The 21,793-nt window shown below is 33.1% G+C and overlaps 1 protein-coding gene across 1 annotated transcript; it reads left to right on the top strand.

The window, feature by feature from the left end:
* The first annotated feature begins 15,141 nt into the window (after nt 1–15,141).
* Nucleotides 15,142–16,142, top strand: LOC122291303. Its single transcript, XM_043098977.1, has 2 exons — nt 15,142–15,359; nt 15,714–16,142. Exons 1-2 carry the CDS (start codon nt 15,262–15,264, stop codon nt 15,979–15,981), a joined length of 366 nt encoding a protein of 121 aa, XP_042954911.1. The 5' UTR covers nt 15,142–15,261; the 3' UTR covers nt 15,982–16,142.
* Nucleotides 16,143–21,793: the final 5,651 nt, after the last annotated feature.

Raw genomic sequence — 21,793 nt, 5'->3', positions numbered from 1 at the left:
AACACAGGATCGAGAGGGATTTGGGATAAAGACGGCGATTAAAGTGCTAAGCACGATATGATTACGAACTAAGTGCGCGTGCAAATATCAATTCCTGTGGCTTGTAGCTGGGACCATCTCTGTTCGTTGGGATTTGCCACGATCTTCTACTTGTCGTTTTGCCCACTTTTTTTCTTTTTCTGCTTCTTCTGTTTGAATTTTTTTTTTGGGCCTCCTTTTTTTGACTTGCAAAACAAAATAATAGTTTTTTAAATGAATAATGCTGTTTGAACCGGTTTACGGATGGCTTATCGATTTTTAAAATTTTTTTTAATGATTTAAGTAAGTGAATATTATTGAATTTATGTATTTTTTATTTAAAAAAATATTTAAAAATATTAAAAAAATAAAAATAAAAATTTTAAAATGCACTTGTCGGTTGAATTATCGGTAGAGACATCGTTCCTATAGTAGCATCCTTGTTCTAAATAAGGAGCCTACACTCCAATATTCGTTTATAAATGTGTGCGCTAAAAAATGATCACACTATCTCTTATTTTTAAAATGAATAATATTATTTTTTATTATAAATTATGTCATTTCCAATTATATATATTGATATGATACATTTTAAATGACTTAATACGTCTATCACTTATTCCTCAAGATGATAAAATTATGAACGATGGTAATTTTCTTTTGAAATTAATGCAATAACTGTTTTCACATCCACCCATTTTGGGATTGCTTGGAATTCTTGCATTGGAAAATAATTGCAATTTCACGCAAACCACGTGAGAGACTCTGATGACCTTGCGTGGTTCACAATCACATGTAATGTGGGTAAAGGGGCCCAAATTGATCAGGAAATTGACTCGAAATTAAACCAAATTCAGGTCAGTTCTGAGACTGTGGGTATGCTGGACCCCACAGGCAGGCCACCTTTTTTTATCAGATCTGTACAATCCGGGTCCCACCATGTTTGCTTCCCAAAAAGATGGTGCCTGCCGTACGGAATAAAAACCTTTGTGGCGTAGGCAAAAAGCCTGGCTGTTGGGCTTGTGGGCACATCACGTAGAGAGAGAGAGAGAGAGAGAGAGAGAGGCCGAAAGTCTGGTTGCGTGGGTGTGGGCCCAGAATGGTTCAAGTTTTCTAAGCCTCACATAGTTGGGCCCCCAATTATAGAGGTCGAATTTTCAACCACGACAATGATGCCTATCCTCCAATGCTCCTCGCTTCCTACTCTCTACAGCTGAGCAGCCACGCACGTGATGTCCCCATTACACGACCGTTAATGTTACAGGTGCCATTCTTTCATTATTCTTTGTTAAACTTATAATTTATTTTTATTATTATTATTATTATTATTTATCTATCAAATAATTAAATGCCGACCTATAAAGAGATATATAATACAATAATTATTATAAAATATTATTAAAAAAAAAAAAAAAACATCAGGCGTTTCTTCTCGACAAGCCTTTTTCATAAATATTAATGTTTTTCGTCCCACACGCATCGGGTGCAAAATATATTACAAAATTGTTTAAACATAGGCATGGTGCATGTGTTTTCTGCCTGCATATATATATATATATATATATCTCAAAAGCAAGAGTAAAATAACTTTGAAGGATCATGCACCATTCCATTTCGATCGTTTTCATAATTAATTAATAAATAAAGAAAAGAAACCAATGAATTGCACGAGTGTAAAGGTGACATATTAATAAAATAAATAAAAATGTGAAACCAGAGAATTCGACCGATCAAGTAGTACTGAATCCTTGATTTCTTAATTACGGATGTTCTCTTTTGACATTTTATTAATGAGGCTGTCCTTTCACTTTGATGTATAATGTTTATAATAGGAGTACTAGCATGCAGCATGTTAACCAAAAGGCATGAAAACTGGGATTTTTCGCTTTGATGTATTCGCACGTCGCCATCATGTCTTTAAATTAATTAACGATAGAGTTTAGAGGGTTTTATAAAACGGATCAAAGATTTTTCAATTTTTTATTTAAAATTTTAGAATTTAAAATGAAGCTTGTCCTCATGATCATCTCGCACGTAAATTTAATACGTCTACTTTGATACTATATAGAATTATTATTTATTTTAAAAATTTTAATTAATAAAAAATAAATTTAATTATTTATATTTATCTTGTGTTAATTGAACGTAAGCCGATAATCAGTTCCCTAGATTAGCTAGTCTCACCCTCGAAGTTGGTCATGTATTCTATGTATTCGGTTGTGGATCACACTTCCATCGAGTTTGTTCCATTAATATTCAGCTCATGGGGTCGTAATGGAGTCAGTTGAGTTGTGCCATGACTATGACAAGGTAGCCCCACGATAATGATCTCATTCTCAAATGCATGAATGCGTGGTATTTATTGTTACAACCTTTGTTCCATGCATCCATAATATCTTTAACTTTCAGCTTAATTATATATATATATATATATAATTAATAAGTTATAAATTATAATCATGATATGTTCAAAACATATGGTTTCACATTTTATGATATTCAACTTCTTAATTATATAAGTCAAGTTCTAGGAGTCATCGTGAAGAATGCCTGTACGGAGTATGCAGGAGTGTGATAATGATTTAGGTAAAAAGATGGTGGCCGCAACAATGAGTAAATTGTATTGAATATTCGTTACTATTACCACTATATTCTTTTTTCTATATTTTTTACATCATAGTGGTGACAAATTATTAACACTAATAATACACTTTATCTTGTCGTTATTACCACTATATCTATTGATCTTTTTCTATATTTTTTACTATTATTACTTCGTGATAATGGTGACAGATTAACACTAGATGATATTATATACACACACGTCTTGTCAATATTATCGCTGTCCAGAAAATGTCACTGTCATTCGACATTAATATAAAACATTAATGCTTTAAAGTCATTTTGGGTGGCTGATAAATTAAAAAAAAAAATTTAGTTACAAGTATACTTAAATATTAATATGTATATTAATTTATTATAATTAATTAAAAAATAAATTTTATTAAAAATAGTGTTAGTTTAAATTTTAAATATAAAATAATCAATATTAATATGTAAATTAATACGTGACTTTACTTATATATAGTAAAACTCTTAATTATTAGATTTAGAATTACTTAATTTAATCCCAGTTGACGATATACTTTTCCTATAAAATTAAGAAATGTATGTAGGGAGGGAATAAAATTAATTAATTTCAATACAATTTTAAATTTAACCTAATATCTAAATACATAATTCAATATCAAATTATTAAATTTATTTTAATTCAAAACTTCTTTACATATAGAATTTACGTATAATATTTTTAACGTCTTATAAATACATTTAAACTTATTATAATATTTAAATATATATAAATTCATCCTAAATAAATTTCATAAAATTCACTATATCATATTAATTTATTATTATTTATAAAAAATTCAACTCATTTCAATTTAATTTAACATCTAAACAGGATGCATGCAGTGCCCTTGATCATCAGCTTTAATTTAGTACTACTTTAATCTCTCTCGCTCAATTGTTTCAAAGGAAGAGAGTTTGCTTTAATGGAATTTAAGTTTTAACACAGTAACAAAAAGTAAGCACGATTCGAGGACTAACGGATAGAAAATGAACGTACGTACGTGTCTTTTTCTCTTGTTTTCAAAGGTACTAAAGCAGCCGGCATCTCTTTCCTGCAAACATTCATTCCGGATGGAGTGAAGGAGTTTGGTTCATGAACTGATGGTACTATATATATTTTTATATAGTCTTGTTGACACTCTTCTTTTTCGAAAAGTAATTTAAACAAATTATAAGAGGAATGATTGAGATGATCAGTAAACACAATCTTAATTAAAAGGAACGGTTTAGAAGCTACTTGAATTGCATATTAGATCCCTGTTATTGTGCAGATGTAAAAGATATTTTTTATAAATATAAGATGAATTTAAATATTAGGTATTCTATTCAAATAAATATTTATATTATAATAGTTATTTTTTTATTATATAATAATAAAATAATATGATATGAATTTAACTTTGACTATTTCATTTACATCAAATCTTTATATTAGATTATTTATTTATTAATTACATAGTAATAAAATACTATTAACTTTAAAAATTTTTTTGATATTTTTAATTTATTTAATTTTATCATGAATTTAATTTTAATTAAAAAATATTTAATATTTAATTATTTAATTAATTTAGCTCATGAATTAAAGTTATTGGGTTTGGTGCAAGAACTTAGATATATATATATATAAATGCGAGAGAAGAGAGAGTGAGAGTTACAATAAATTAATAACATAAAGATTTAATAATTATACAGTTGTAATTAAATTTAATATTTTTTTTTTCAATCATTGTAGTTAAAAGCTACAAAATTTGTTATTGTATAATTTGATATACGCGATTTTTATGTTTAATAAGTAAAAAGTGGCATTATTTTTAGATTAAGATATTCCAACGAGACTGCTCTCACAAATGAGGTCATGTGCTTAAATCGATCTGGGGACAGCAGAATCTTGATCCTGTAATAATTATATTTCGCTCAACATCATGTATATACGATTCACATTGAATGATAAAAAGAAAGAAAAAAAAAAACACATGCATTGCTGGGAAATATGCGGACTAGGCTGATGTGGTTTCATAAAAGACCGTGGAATTAATATCTCGCTATAACTTATTTGTGGGATAGTGACTACAGCAGGATTCTCAATATTTCTGTCAGATCTTATGTGGCCCCGATGATCCACGGTTCTAAAGCAGGGGAAAAAAAGAGTTGGAGTTTGTGGTGAAAAATGTTCTTCTTTTGGGAACCATTGGCTTGTGGTTAAGGTACACAAAAGATTGCCGTGCCCTCTAGGAGGTTGGAATCGTACAAAACAATATTAATAGATCTTTTTAACAAGTGACGAGTAGTCAGTAGACTCAGTACTCGCCCCATGGTCTTCAAGATTTGTGCTCACCGATCAATGGAATAGCCTCATTTATGACTTGGTTGGCTAAGGCCTATAAGCCCAGAATATCGCACCTATATTTATCATCGTCATCAGTACGGATATTTGTGTCTTCCAAATACTGAACGCATTTACTTTTGACTTGTATCTTAGGAAGATTTTTAATGGCAGCCAGGGTTTTATGTTGATAACATACAAGCAAGCAATTCTCATCTTTAGTCTGATCATCAAGAAATTAACTTGCGCTTACACTCTTAATATTAGATGAAATCAGACAGAATTAATTAACATGAATTGAACAAAAGAGAATTGAACAAACTGGGGATAGTTCAAACAAACAAAGGACAGCTATATACTGAAGAATTGATCAGTACCAGGCTCGATGATTCAAAGCTAGCTACTGGCCCTAGCTAGCTTGTTCTTATTGGTCAAGACTCGAATTAATATCTCAACACTTCCACCTTATCCTCACTCGGTACGTGTACTGATCAAGTGCTCCACAGTAATGTTTGTCGAGTGGAGAATTCAATGTACGTTAATCAAAGCCGCAACTCCATTAATAGGTCGATCATGTGGTCCAGCTAGCTAGCTAGCTATTGTATGTTCATGTGTAATTACGTACGTTAATTTTCTTTGTTTAAAACATGGATTGATGGATAATGATAAGTCCTAGTCATCAATCACTTGTAGTGTGGTCGTTTTGGAACTCTAATAATGCATGGGTTGTTAAGATAACCTCAAATGATTTGATAAGGCAATAATAATTCATATTCTATGTTCCTTTTTGATAGGAATATTAATGCACTTAGAAAACTAATCTCCAATCGATGCATAGGATACAATATATAGAAAAGCTCCTCACCACAAAATACTGATTCATGAGTGTATTTAATTTTCAGACTCTTGGATAATTATAATTATCAGGGTTATTTCCTCTATATATCTAAATATATATATATATATATATTATTTCGTTGGATAGATAAATATAAAAGCAAACTTCCATGCATCTTTTAAGTTGTTTTCTTCATAATAATTTATATATTTCAACTTCATCGAATGAGTTACCAATTAATAAATTTAAATTCACCATTGAAATGGTGACGATGCAATTTGTTAATTAAACTTTTGTGAAAGAACTTGATGTTAAACCTTTCTGTCTGCAGGAGTATGAATATATAGTATATACTTAGATAAGTCACTGGCATTCATTAACACGCATTTCTTAATATATTAGAAAGATAAATATTTTAACTATAGTGAAATTGAACGAAAATAAACTTATAAATTAACATGAATTAATATAATAAGTTAAATTATAAATTAATTATTTTTATTATAAATTAAATTTAATATTTTTTATAAAACTATATTAATTTATAAATTTATTTTTATAAAATATTTTTATACCCGTAACAATGGTTTGTAAGAATTTGTTTAGTACTTTTTTGAAAATTTGCTAATTAACACAATCAGTTTGACTCATTTCCGATCAGCTTTGTTTGACGTAAAAAGGACGTCCTTAATAATTTAATTATAATTAGGTCCCAATATTGGTAATTTGGTGAAGTAGGAAATCTTTATCTTGTCATATAATTGACATTTGATAGATTATTCTACTTTTTTGACATATACTTTATTCATAAAAATAAAATAAAAAATCATAAAAAATAAATTTATAAATTAACGTAGTTTGATATTATATATTAGATTATAAAATTATTTATATTATAAAATAAATCTAATAAATTATATAATCATCATGTAAGCTAATTTGTAAGTTTATTTTCATAAAATATGTTATTATTTTTATAATTGTAACACTTCTATGCTTTTTTACAAATTCTATAATGTTTATAATGTAACATTACATTATAAAGTTCTTGTACTTGAAAGCGGTGTGCAAAACATATCCTCTATTTTATTAACCTAACAACACTTAATTCGTAAGAGATTTTAATTTTAATTTTTTCTAACAAATAGTCTTATCATGTCAATAAAGTAGAGACTATGTTTTGCATGCTTCCATGCGAATAAAACTTTTTTGTGTGGTTTGGTTTGATAAAAGATACGAGATTATTATATATAATTGTGATGACCCGCTTTTGAATGTATTTTTGTTAAAATAATTATTTTTATTTTAATTAATATATTAGTTATTTATTTTAATTTATTTACGTTTTAAAATTAGTTTTTAATTTATTTGACGTTGTGTTTTATTTCTTTTAGTTGTTTTGTAGTTTTTAATCTCTTTTTAGCGGTTTTGTTTTGTTTTCCCGGAATGAGGATTGGACCTCATTTCTTTTTACATATTTTTCCTTTTTTCTTTTTCCCTTATTTTCTTTTTCCTTTCTTTTTCTTTTTGTCTTCTTTTTCTTTTTCCTCCTGCTTTCCCCCGCGTCGACCCCCCCATCTCTCTCTCTCTCTCTCTCTCTCTCTCTCTCTCTCTCTCTCTCTCTCTCTCTCTCTCTCTCTCTCTCTCTCTCTCTCTCTCTCTCTCTCCTCACCCACGGCCGGAATCTTCTTCAGCCCAGACCGCCGCCGTCCGGCCACCGTTTGGCTCACCGCCGGTCTCGTTCGAACCCCCTCCCTCCGGCGCACCATCCCACCAAATATCTCCCCCTGCCGGCCGGCCGTTTGGCCGGAAATCCTCCTCAAAGCCCCACGGTTTTTCGTTCGATTCGCCGCCGTCGCTCCACCTCCGGCCACCATTTCTTCACCACTTCATCATCGGTCCCTTGCCGTCCTAACCCACCCATTTTCGGCCTCCAACGACCACTGGAACAGCTCCTACGAGCTTGATCTCCGATTTGCGTCTTCCGGCCTATTTCCGGCGATTCCGCCGCCACCCACCGCCAACCACCACTTCCAATAGCTTCACAATCATCCCTAGACCATTCCCTATTAATTTCGTGTCCTAGTTTGTCCCCGTTCAAAAGTGAGTTTTTCACAACCCACGACCACAGTGAATTTTCACTGTGACGTTGCTTTTCCGACGCCGTTTGCAACGCCGCGTGTTTTCTAAAATTGCCATATAGCGCTGTAAGTATTTTCCAAACCCTATTTTCAGATTTAAATATATATTGCTCTTTCAATTAATTAATCTGCTGGTTGGTTGATTCCGGACTGAGTCCGAGGAGTTCGGGGGTCGGATGGATGGAGGACGGAGTTACTTGTTTTATTGTTTTATGTTGGTTGGTTATCTTATTATGCATTGATATGGCATTTCATGGTGCATGCACGTGTATTTTTGTTTATGTGTGAAAAGCCTGTGTATTGGCGTAAGTGGTCTTACGGGTGCGTGTGTATCACGACCCCAAGTCGGGATTGAGTATTATCCCGGTGGAGCTCATCTGGTTACTCGGGAGCGGAATAAACTGAGTGATGTCCACTGAGTTGTCGCTAGACGACGGGAGCGGGGGTTAGGGGTTGCTTGGCTACGAACGCGCCGGGCGTGGAACCGAGCATCGCTCTACGCACCGACTTCGTGGCCCTTCGCTGGTGAGGGCTAGAGGATGCTTGGCTACGAACGTACGGGGCACGGAACTGGGCATCCCTCGTTAGGTGTCACATGCGTGGTGGTACTCTGCGGTGTGACATTAGAGCCAGGGTGTGCGGATGACCCCTAGGGGAGGTCATGGTGCATACGGATAAAATGTGACTTTGGCGTGTTTTCCGGAAAAGATGTGTTTTTGGGCCAAATGGGTTTTTGGCGTGTGTGGAAACTGTGTCTTTGGGTTTTGTGCATTGGGCATGTTTCATGCATATTGTTTGAGTTCTATGTGTTTTATCTGGTAGTGTTTGAGTTTTACTTACCTGCGGTACCATTTTTGGTTCCATAGCTTTTGGTGCAGAGTTAGAGGACGAAGAGGAGGAGGCTGAGCCCGAGGATGCGGCTCCGCCGGGTTGCTGATGCTATGTGTTATATTTGTTTAAAGCTGTATTTGTGTTTTTGTAATATTTTATCTATGTACGTTTTAAACAGCTTGTATTACGTTAAGAAAAATTCTGATACTTAGTTATGACTTTCGTTATCCGCTGCGTGTTCTTTCGTACACATTTGTTGCATTTGCACACACTTGTCACCTGTCGATGGGATGGTGACCCGGGTTGTCACAATCCGGACGTCTCGATTTCTCCGTGTTCGGGCGTGGGGATTTGGGGGCGTCACAATAATTATTATAATTTTTTAAAATTTTAAAATAAAAATTATATTAATAAATTATATTATAATTATATTTTATTTAATTATTAATTTATTTTATCTATTCTTTATAATCAAATGAAAATCCGAAAATCCGAATTTACGTTGACGTGGCCATGAGTCATGACAAGGTAGGCCGATTTGAACGTTTTTGAGAATCACAACAAATTTTAGATGTTGACATATCAATGGGCACTATTGATTATTGAAGCTAGCTAGCTATCATCCGGCCAGCCAACTTCCTATTTTTTTTTATTCTACCAACCGCCCTCTTCCTTCCTGATCTCATTTATTATTGCAAAATACCATCGTTTGTTATCCTAATCATGATTCCCTGTCACGAAACGACGATCAAATTCGCGCCAAAAGTATAATTAAAAGTGGAATTATGTACCTCCAATATATATATACGCTTTGCTTTAATATATTATTTGAAAAATGTTAAATCTACTTAAAGAAATATTTATAAAAAACTTAGGTCCGTTTGTTTATTCAAACTTAAATTATTTTATCTTATCTCATTATTACAATTTTTTCAAATCTTCATATAAAATAAAATAGATAATTTAACTTTTTTAGATCTCAAAAAAATTAATATTAAAAAATTATATTATACTAATATTTTATCCAACTTTCAATAAAACATTTCATTTCATCTAAATTGTATAACTAAACGAGACCTTAATTTTTTCATATCTTAGTTATTGATATAATGAAAATTATAAAATTTAAAACAAAACTGATAAAAATAAGTCTTATAAATAAAATAATAAATACATATAATAAAATTATGGTCATTTTTGTCTTTACGGTTTTTAGGAAATAGTGGTCACGTGTCGACTGCCGTATATACATACATCCCCAGACGGGCAATCTAAATTTCAGACGGAGTCTCGCGAATTCAGTCAAGAAAATTGAAAGATGCATGCACTTATAAATAAATACCTACGCACGTAATGTGAGATTCTAGTACGAACATAATATTTGACGCAACTGATTCAATCAGGCAATCACAATCATAATATATATATATATAAGTAATATTGGTTTTGTATATATTTTTTAAGAAAAAATAAAGTCTATTATATTAAAAAATATTTTTTTATATAAAATTTAAATTTATTATTTTTTAAAAGAGTACATGTACACGATACTTGAATGCCTTAAAAATATATGTGAACTTTGTTGAATTAATCGTTCGTGACTCTCTATCTCTTAATTTCTTGATATGATCATTAGCTAGAAAGCAATGATGATAAAAATGATTGTTAAGATTATACTATAGTTGGTGAGTACCGATGCAATGACAAGGTAACTAAAACGTAAGGAAAATTACATCTTTAAGGGATGAAAACAATGATAGGGGAGTTAGTTAGCAGTCTAAGTCAAGTTAGTTTGGATCATGATTTCTCTACTTTTACATTTTTATTCGCATCAATTATAGTTATTCCAGCCCCCACAAAACCATATATATAGAGAAATGATAGTTTTCGTTTTAGAGTGTGCAACTTTCATGTATTTTTTTTATTTGTGCGCACACTCCAAAACTATGTATAGTATTATACCCTCTCGTTGCCTGCCCTCCTAAGTTTTATATTATGGCTCCATCAACTCTAATCTCGATTGCTCAACGCATGGGAAATACAGAATTTTCAATCTCTTTCAGATTGATCTGTTTCCATGATCAGGATAAAAAATGAACTATATATATTCAACTAAATTCTCATTTCCTTAAATTATAGAATATGATTAATTTTAATTATTTTTCTAAAATATACCATTTAAAGAGCTTAATTATGCTCATGACCCATTTAATTAGGAAAAAAATAAAGTGTACTAGCCAGGCATGCACTAATTTCGCACATAACTAAAGCAATAAAAAAAAAAACAATATCCAAAAGAAGATTTTGGATGGATGGAAGTCTTTCAAACTACTCTCTCACACACACACACACACACATACACATGTGTGTGTGTGTGTTCAAGGTATTACGTTAAAAATCACTAAGGGGGTTGGCTTAATCTTAAGATCGATCGATCGAGATGTTTAACTCGCATTTGAGTTGGAGAATATATGGGAGGCTTTTTATTTGAAGTTTTTATGTTATGATCATTGCATCTTTATTAGAGTTAGAGACGTTAGACTATGACTTAAGTTCGAGTTGTAGCCAGACATAATATTACGGAAACGGACAGTGATCGATCTATAGGATCTGTTCTTTTCATGATCATTATAATGCTTACTGTATTATTCTCACGTTTAAATCATGTACAAATTAAGTACCAATTTGCATTAGATCGATGAATATAATGCATAATTAACGGATCGAGAGACAGTGTTTTCAAGGAAATCCCGATATCTTTGCTAGCTAGCTAGGTTTAATGCATGCAGCCATGCGGTATTCGCTCACTACTCCATCATGTTGATCTATACATATAATAATCTTTTTAATTATAACCTTTTTACATAAAACGGTAGACAAAATGTACGATGAGTAGTGAAAGGTCTCTTTCAAATCCTTGAAACAAGGTTTTTAAGTACCTTTAATTGAAAAGAAAAACAAAAAGATAATACCCCTTCGATCGTGATGCGCATGCCATGAAATCCCGCCGATGCAATTTATAAGTAGTACTGTGCATTTATGGGTAAATAGAGAAAAGAGAAATTGGTGTACGTCCGTCGCCTTTTCTGGACATTGCAATTGGCTAAGCATAGTAGAGTGGAGAGACTTTTGGAGCCACAAGATCAGGAACGCAGAATTAGGCAGAGCACTCGGAAAAAGATAAAATTACATGACCCATTTTGATTTGCAAAACATTCTATGTCATCGCAATTTATTATTATAATTTTTTTAAATTTTTTATACAAAATTTTAATTCAATTTTTTTAAATTTTAAAATAATAATATTATTAAAAAAATAATATTATAACGTATAATATTGTATTTAACTTTCATTTAAAATTATTTTATCTTATTTTTGAATCTAAATAAGCCCTAATCATTAATCCATCGTAACAATTGAGAGAATAATTGATCTACAAACCAATTTAGTCAAAATTCTCCATTAAGAAAGGACGAATTATATATTGCATTCCAAATCTTCCTCTCCCATAAATGAAAAATATAACAAAATCAAAGCATTCTTCAAATATCTCTTTCATACCGATTTATAGGTAAAATGATTCTATTTTATTGCTTCGACCCATTTTTAAAATTCTATTTTTAAATAAAAAAATAATTTGGTATGTGAGAGGAGACTCTAGAATTAATTAAAGACTGGTCATAAAACAAAGTTGTATAAAAGAACTAATGCTGATTGCTGAAAACTTGAAAAGCCTTAAGTACCCCACAAGATTGATACAATAATTCTACTTATCAAAAAAAAAGAAAAAGAAAAAAAGATTCATACAATAATTCTAAGATAGATCATGATCGAGCTTTAACAGTTTTATGAATGAATATACAAGTACAATAAAAATGGCTTAAAGCAGGAGCAAATTACGTAAAGATATCGCCTTCTTGCTTTTCACAAAAAGTAGAGTTGTTTGCGCATTTTCTAGAGCCAAGACCAATAAATATTCGTAGTCGCAGAGTAGCCATCAAGGTCAAGACGACAAACGATTGCCATGTATTGTGTGAATCTGAAATGTGGCATTTACAAAATTGACATGATGCCACGTGGACGTCACTCTGACAAGGCATTGCTCCCTCCGTCCTTCAAGCTTTCCTCAGCCTTAATTTGAAAACCAGCTTTTAGCACACGTACGTTGAAAATTCTTAATTCTTAATTTGAAAAATAACATTTTCCTGTATATTGCTTAGTTATTTTGTAAATGAATTATCAAATAAAAAATCCGGTCCCTTTTTCTTTAACCTTCCGGTCAATAAAAATTAATTTCTTTAAATAAAAAGAATGTTACATATACTTATAATTTTAGGCATAATATTATTATACGCATAAAGTAAAATATCTATTTTCTTAATATTTTAAATTTTATTATTTTTGGTCTACCAACATATTCCAAGTTGGAAGTTTTGTGGTCATATTATAACAAAAGTGATCGTTTGAGGTGGGCTTGGCTCTTTCTACAGAATCGGAGACCAAACTTAAAAAATATGATTATTATTTTTTTTTAGAGTTGACTGGACTGGGATTATTTCTCTGACGTGTCTATTAAAAGAATCCCTCCACTTATACTTGAAAAAAAAAAAAAAAAAAAAAAAAAAAAAAAAACAGAAACGCCGTATACCTTCCAAATTTAAAAAGAAAAAAAAAAATCTTCCATTTGTTGATTTTATTTTATTTTTTAAATTATAGGAATTTTTTAGATTTATTTCACTTTTTCCTCGATTAAATTAAATTAAATTAAATTCCTTTAAAAAGAGCTGATAGAAACAGGCCCTGGCCCCACATGATACTTATCAACTTTACCATGCGAAATATGACATTCCACACTGTAATTGCGTAGCCCAATCGATCTAGAACGACCAAGACGCCACCTACTATTAATCGAACGGTGAGGAAAGTTTCACGAAGATCAGTAGAGCTGTTAATATTATGATTGTGCAAATTTGACGACCCTCATAATCCCATCGCACTTTTTCGAATATATGAACGGTCGAGATCCATTGTTTACTACGTTCACGTACAGTTGCAGAGCACCGTAGTTTATTCCCGAGGCTTATTTCTGGTCTTGACTTTTTCGTCTAAAGGTAAGTAGGTAAATAATAGAGTACTGTACTTCGGGTTCTAACATTCCTCAATTACCCCCTAGAAAGTAATTAATGACAAGGATGTATATAAGCTAACAATTTCTTAAAAAAACTTAGCTAAATGGCTAATAAAAAGTTGTATTTAAAGATATTTGTTTATATATAAAGGTCTTGAAATATTAAAAACAAAACTTCAAAATAATTAAGTAAATTATTAGAAGCAAAACCATTGCTATTATATCATTTTAAACATAAAATTATTTTTCAAGAATTTTAAATTTAGAAAAATTATTGATGTGATTACTCATTTTTCTGTTCTCCTCATTCTCTATGTCACACTATTAAAAAATATTTAAATAAATATTTATAAGTATTAGAAAATGGATTTGAAAATTAATAAGAGTAGAATAAAGTGGATACTCAAATTTAGGATTATTGACTTTAATATAAAATTAAATCGTTGATTTTTTAAACAGGTTGAAAATATATATTCCAATTACAATTTTAAAGTTGAATTTGAATTTATTGCACCCCTTGACGTCATATTCCCAACATTTTCAAATATCACTTTCACAAGACATCAAAATTGATTAATTGCTTTACTAATAATACGTGGACTATATGCCCTTAGCTGCATGAATTAATTAAGGGCTGTGTAGAATTTTATTACCTCATTCTATATATTCCACACCCAAACTGCAATAGTGTAAGGTCAGAAGCCATAAATTAATATAAGAAAAATTACTCGTTATTTTTACATCACGCATTATGTATTATACATAATTTTTAATTTTTTTCTCTTATTAAATATGTATATATGAAAATAAAACGCGTCTCAATGAGCAGAAGATGAACTCAAACGTGTCTCTATGTCTGGTAAATTGGTAATAGCACTGTACTACTGTCTAGCAGTAAAAACTAAAAAGCAAGTAGCAGAGAGAAAGGACAAAAGATGGAAAGGATGGGCTGATAGGTAAGGTAATGAAAACCGAGCAAAGCTCAGAAGGGACATAACTGTCATTTTGTCTAACCACAATTTTAAGGTTCACCTCTCTCTCTCTCTCTCTCTCTCTCTCTCTCTCTCTCTCTCCGTTTATCTTTTTCTCTCTATGCCTGCTCTAACTGAAAACGACTGAAAGTCTGCAAGCAACCTGTGGTCTACCTGTGTATATATCCAATATTTTTGAGATCTAAATAATATATAAAAATATACCAAAAATCTACCCTATAAATAAATATTTCACACCGACTCAAAACCACTTTCTTTATAAATCTCAATCTCTCTCTTTCGTAGCTATCTACCTCTTGTTGGGTTTCTCTTTCACATTCTGTCTGTCTTAATTAGCGATACAAAGCTTCAAGCAATGGTGGATCTCCAGACTGTATGCAGCATGTGCGGAGACGTGGGCTTCCCGGACAAGCTCTTCCGCTGCAACAAATGCCGCAATCGCTTCCAGCACTCGTATGTCTGGCTTTCACCATCACCCCATCCTCATCAGTCATCACCACCACCATCATCATTCATATATATAGACAGACATATGCTATCAAGATTTATGGGATTCTTTTTATATCATTGTCCCTGTCATCCTAATCATGGATATCATCTTTGATATACCATCATGTTTCATAGCATGGCATATTCTCAAATACTAATAAACGGATGGATGCTCTTTAGCATCACCATCAGCATCATGTCTATTATGTTATTAACAGGTTAAGTCCTGCTGTTAGGTGATCGTAACCATGAGACCCATGTATCTTTCTGGTTATATTTTATGAGTGAATTATGCTGGTTATCTTGTTGATTTTACAGGTATTGTAGTAACTACTACAGCGAATTTGCGGAGCCGATTGAACTGTGCGATTGGTGCCAAAGTGAGGAAAGGAGCACAAGACAAGGTAGCTCTTCAAAGAAATCTGCGGCTGTAAACGACGCTGGAATCACAAGCCGGTCTGAGTATTCTGGGGACAAAATTAAACAGCATGATCGCGAAGAGAGCGCCGAGAAGGGTAAGAGTCCGACACCTTCCCCACGGACTGCTACGCGCAGGTACAAGCTTCTCAAGGATGTAATGTGTTGAGTGGGGGAAGAAAAAAAGGAAAAAAGGCGGAGACTTTGGAGTCAAAAAGCCTCGTGTTTATAGTAGCAAATGTTAATTATATATATAAGTTGTTTCTGCGTGTTTGTTCGAGTTTTTTGTTTGTGTTATGGTTTTCATAATAAAATATGAAACTTTCTTAATCGGATCGCTGGCACGAGTTTCCAAGCTTTTCTGTTCGGTTCTTGTTTCTGATTTTGTGGGTAGAACTAGTAGGATTGATGCATCTGGGCGAAGCGAAATCTCAGGCGCATGGAACGCATGAGTTAGTAAGTTTCGTGCATCGATCAAATGGCAAATTGAGCGAAATATAGAGCAAAGTTTGTTGAAGAAACATGTTTAGACGCAAGTGATTAACATATTGATAGGTATAATAATAATAATAATAATAATAATAATAAAGGTATGGTTGTTGGACCCAGGAAAGAATGACAGATTGGCTTGTTCTTTGATTAGTGGCCTCTTGAGATATATATATATATATTATATTGGGGAGATGTGTTGACTGATCATACGGAAGATTGTTTCCGTAGTGTTGTGTCTGTCACAACAGGGTTCTGGAGAAGTTACATCCCTCTTTGCTTCGTTGAGCCTCTTAAGGAGAATTAAATGCATTGGAGTGCCTTTAGGCCGAAGTATTCATAGTACCTGAAGCCTGCTAACTTTTACAGATTCATTGAAGGCCCTTTATTAGCTAGGCCCTCTATTATTGTCAAATGGAAAGGGAAAACTGGAAAAAATAAAAACCAAAACCACACAGATACACACAGACAGGTACATAAAGACGAGAGGCTAGGAAACTTATTTATGGGGATTTTTTTTTTCAACTATTTTTTTTTGTTTTACCAATATTTGCGTCGTAGATTTTTTCCGTAATTTTTTCGTAGGAAAAATGATAGTGCCTGGAATGATAGACGAGAAGAGGAAGAGTTTAAGTAGGTGGTGTCGCTTCTAGGCCATTCATTTTGTCATGAACTTGCGATATTTTTATTTTCCCCTTACGTGCATGTACTCATGTGTTGGCGACCCATACTTTGTGAAATATCTCAAAAGTCACAAGCTGATAAGGCGTCCTCTGGTGTATCGGTTTGTCCATTCATAGGAAACCAACAAAGCCATTCTCATTGGGGCTCTTGAAGTGGCAATAAAGCCGTCTGCTCTGTATATCTATCCCAATCCTTCTCCTTTCCCTGATCAATATGCAATATTAATTCTTCACCATCTCTCTCTCTCTCTCTCTCTCTCTCTCTCTCTCTCTCTCTCTGTATTCATCTCTTGCTTTCTTAATTCATATACTTGTCTGACCTACATGTGAACATAATTTGAAGATGAAGGAAACTCGTCATAAATAACATATGATAACCCAATGAAGGTTTCTCCCTCCATCTGTCCACACTTCCTTTCTAAACTACCATCAAGATGACTCACGTGGTTGCTTGGTTTCATGGCCCTTCACCTTTCATTGTCCAAGTTACAAGCAACGTCCAAACACAGTATCTAATTATATAAATTAACACATACAATAACACTGTCATCACGTGGTTTTTCAATAATTTTGATCTGTTCGTCTTGTTTCCAGCATTAATGCTAAACCATGTAAGTTATTGACTACTTTCTGAAAATAAAATACTTATTTTGTATCTAAAGTAAATTCTTTGATTGCATGCATGTGTGTGTATATATAGATCAGAGAGAGAGAGAGAGAGAGAGAGAGAGAGAGAGGTGTATTCAGTGATATGCGATTTTATGGAGTTAGTTCCTTGGTTCACTCTCATTAATCTTGTCGGCTATGTCTGCAAGTAAACCACTGCCATAGATACACGACATGCAACATGAAAACATTACTATAACCGTTTATAAATCAGGACAATAGTGAGGAGGATAAAGTATTAAGGATATACTTTGAAGTTGTTCTGATCTTGAAGTTGAAGACATGCATGATGATTATGTTTGTATGATGAGTACATTATCTTGCATTTTTGGAACTTGGAAGCAATACCCATGAGGAATATTGTACCTTGAAACTAGACACCTTTCAGGTTCAGCTAGCCTTTAAATTAAAAAATCTCATGGATTTTCTTCTTATGTCCCCTACTTTTTTCTTGAAATTGTTAATGGGTCTGTTATGTCTTCCACGCCTGCTTTCCAGGTAAAAGTAGAAAGAGCCAACTAAACAAATAAACTCGGGCATCCAGGATAGCCATATATATGACTCCTCTCTATCTCTCTTCGTTATAAATTAATTGGGGAAATATTAAATTGGCGTGTCATATACTTGTACACTTTAAGCAATAGAACTCATTTTTCCTTGAAGTCTACATTTTTTTAAAAGAAAGTCCAAGCATAGTCCATCAAGTTTCGAGTACTCCAACGCTGACATTATATGACTTGGGGTTTTGTCTAGCAAATTAACAATTAAATAATCATGTTGGCTATGGTACTAGGTGGGTTGAAACTCTTTTAACCAGAATAAAAAGGTTTCGTGACCGCCTGTGGGAAATGTGCACTATCCTTTTGTTGTGACACGTGGATCCCATTAGCGTCGAAAATGTCAATTCTCAGCACTCGTAATCCATGGAACTGTTAGTCCATGATGTCATACGATGGTGAGAGATGATCGTGACAATTAATATTTAACTTGTTTTTAAAACTACCATCATACATACATGATCTTATATATTTATATAAGAGTAATGTTATATACAGTCATTTTTGTGCACTCTCTGCGCACTCCATTGATATGATTGGCTGGATTAATTTTTTTTAATACACAACCAATCATATCACTGGAGTGCACAAAAGAGTCCACAAAAATAACTGCACATAAAATTTTTGTTTATATAATATTGAAACATGTCGGTTTACATGGATTTGAAAATTACTAAATGTATGACTGCGATAAAGATTACGATGGTGATGATTATATAAATTACGATGCTAATTAATAAGAATGGTGAGGAGGCCCTCACTAATCGGTATTTTTTTTTCTATTTGCAGCACTCACTTGGTTTTATATAATATATATATATATGTATGGTCAAGGTGATCTATACCCTAACTTGTCTCGAATATTTTATCGTTGTGTGATCGGGTTTCTGCCGTCCGCATTGATGCGTGTGTCCACGAGAGAGAGAAAGGGTTCAATTATTTGGACCGGTATAAAAATAGAGCATTGATATCTATACATACGGGTCCTTACTTGTACACGAACCCATGCATGTGTTTAGCATTTCGGATCAAAGTATATAGTGCAAGTTTCATCAAACTCGATCGTACGTGTACGTACGTAATACTGACACGAGATTATAATTAACTTGTGAAACATAAATTTGTGACGTCTGCTTTTGTGAAAAATAAAGCTTAAAACTTCTACCATGCATTTGCGTGTTTCGGAGGTAGGTCCAATATATAAACTCTGGAATTCCAATTGGCTAGAGTCTAGACTGTTTATGAATATTAGGACAAAGCTACGTACTACTTCTGAATAAAAGCTTGAGGAACTAATGTGGCATGCTCGATCATTTGCAATTAAAGTTACTGCCAATATTTTAAGAGTCAAGAAATTAGTTTCTTAGCTGTTTTACTTAATTTCTAGTATATATATATGTGTGTGTGTGTGTATAATTTGTTAACATTGGGTCGTACAAAGAAAGTAAAAGCGCTAGCTAGCTCTTATCGCAACTTTCATTATATATAGTTCCTGACTTACTAAACTATGGGATCCATATATATCTTGACCGCTATTGTTTCGTCGACTAGAGATTTAACCCCCCCCCCCCCCCCCCCCCCCCCCCCCCCGCCGCTAGCTTTCGTTTCCCAGCCTCGTTGGTTGATCTGTAGCCACAGTTTGGACTTAAAAAGAGTATCTAGAGATCCACGGGGGATCAGGACGATAGAGTGCAGCGAAGGAAGGAAATTAAGCGCGTTTAAGGAACGCGAGGGGAACAGAATAATCTAAATTAATGCACGTACGGGATTAGAGTCAAGTGCGTACTTGATCCATTCATTATAGTAGGTTTCATGGCAAACTCAAGTGGAAGTTTGGTTTCCGGACCAGGAGAAAGGATCTGCTGTTGTTTGCCGAGACGAGAGGAAAAAAGTTAGGTAGAATTAAGTTTAATTCTAGAGATCAAGCCCAATGATATTACAATCACCGGGGATTTTCCATGATCTATCATGGAAGTGAATGCACGATGGATCATGAAAGATATTAATGATCCTGCAGCTACGTCACAAGCATATAAATATAAATATATAGACTCTATGCATCATGAAGAACGATCAAGAAAAAGAAACTAATAACCGTACGCGCGTCTTAAAATATCTCAAACGAGGAAAAGCAGATTCACGGGAAAATATATGCGGGTACCTGCCAAAGAAAAGAAGATATCGTCCCGAGTTTCCAGCAAAATAAACTCGAAGTATGGAATTATGTTAGCTAGCTTGCTAGATACTTCCAAAACCAGGGTTGAGGTTGGAGATCAATTAGTAGAGGCCCATTCTTTGTGATAAGAATTATTTTACAGATACTTAGAGAAGGCTTGCTAATCATGCGTGTTGTGAAGTTGTTATTGTCAAATCCTAGCTAGTATCTTATATAATAAGGAAATTACCTTTTAACGTCTACGTACATCTTTAAATTACATTTTCTCTAATAAGATATTATTTGAGATAATCTCAATATTAAGATATAAGGGAGAGCATGGTCCGGTTTGGTTTGGTCTAGGTAATTTTCGATCCATCATTTTTTTAGATTGGACCAGACAAAACCGGACATCCTTAGGGACTAGATCGGTAGTTATCAATTCGGTCCGGTTGGTCCAACCCCTCCTTTTTTTTTTAAATTGATTAATAGAAAAAAATTATTTAAAATATTAAATTCAAATTAAGTGACTTATTATAATAAATAATAAATTGTACAGTTATTGTGACGGCCCCAAATTCCATTTGGGATTGGACGGATATTTGAAACGTCGAGACATGCAACACAATGTTACCTGCCCCCGTTCATGACATATAAGATGCAATATTCCTAATATGCATATAACATTATGCAATATTCGCAGCAGATAAATTTTTTCTTTAGCAATATTATGCACCAAATTGAAAATATCCCAAATACTTAAAACATACTTCATATATAAAGATCCATTGAATAACTAAGATCATAGCACTAATCCAAAATAGTTATGATCCAAAAAGTACTGGAGATGCAACTCCATCGTACAAGTAGTAATTTAACTACTATATTAATATTAAGGACGCATCGTCGTTCAGTCGACTGTGTCTAGTTGGTCAGCTCCTGATTCTCCTTCAGGTCCTGTAACAAGATCTACCATTCGGGAGAATGGTAGTTGGGACTACCACAGTGAGATTTGATTACAAATCTCAGTAAGTTAACAAAACAAACTTCCACACAGACTAATGATACATGGATGACAGTAAAAGCATGAATGCATAATCAAATTCATAAGTAATTGAAGCATAACTTGACGTACAATATAACATAATTGACATAACTTAAATTGAAACGTGAACTGAACTTGACTTGACATGAACTTGATCTGAAACTTGACTTAACATGAAAAATACATACTCCACAGTTATTGTGGCTCTATGTATTCTACGTGTAAATACATACTCCACAGTTGTTGTGGCCTCATGTATTCTACACGTCATAATGCAGTTAAATACATACTCCACAGTTGTTGTGGCCCCATGTATTCTACGTATCACAATACAGTTAAATACATACTCCATAGTTGTTGTGGCCCCATGTATTCTACGTGTCACA

The sequence above is a fragment of the Carya illinoinensis genome, chromosome 13 (genome assembly GCF_018687715.1).
Source record: "Carya illinoinensis cultivar Pawnee chromosome 13, C.illinoinensisPawnee_v1, whole genome shotgun sequence".
NCBI classification, from domain to species: domain Eukaryota; kingdom Viridiplantae; phylum Streptophyta; class Magnoliopsida; order Fagales; family Juglandaceae; genus Carya; species Carya illinoinensis.
Note: the sequence above shows the minus strand (reverse complement) of the source record. Positions and strands in the feature narration are given on the sequence as shown.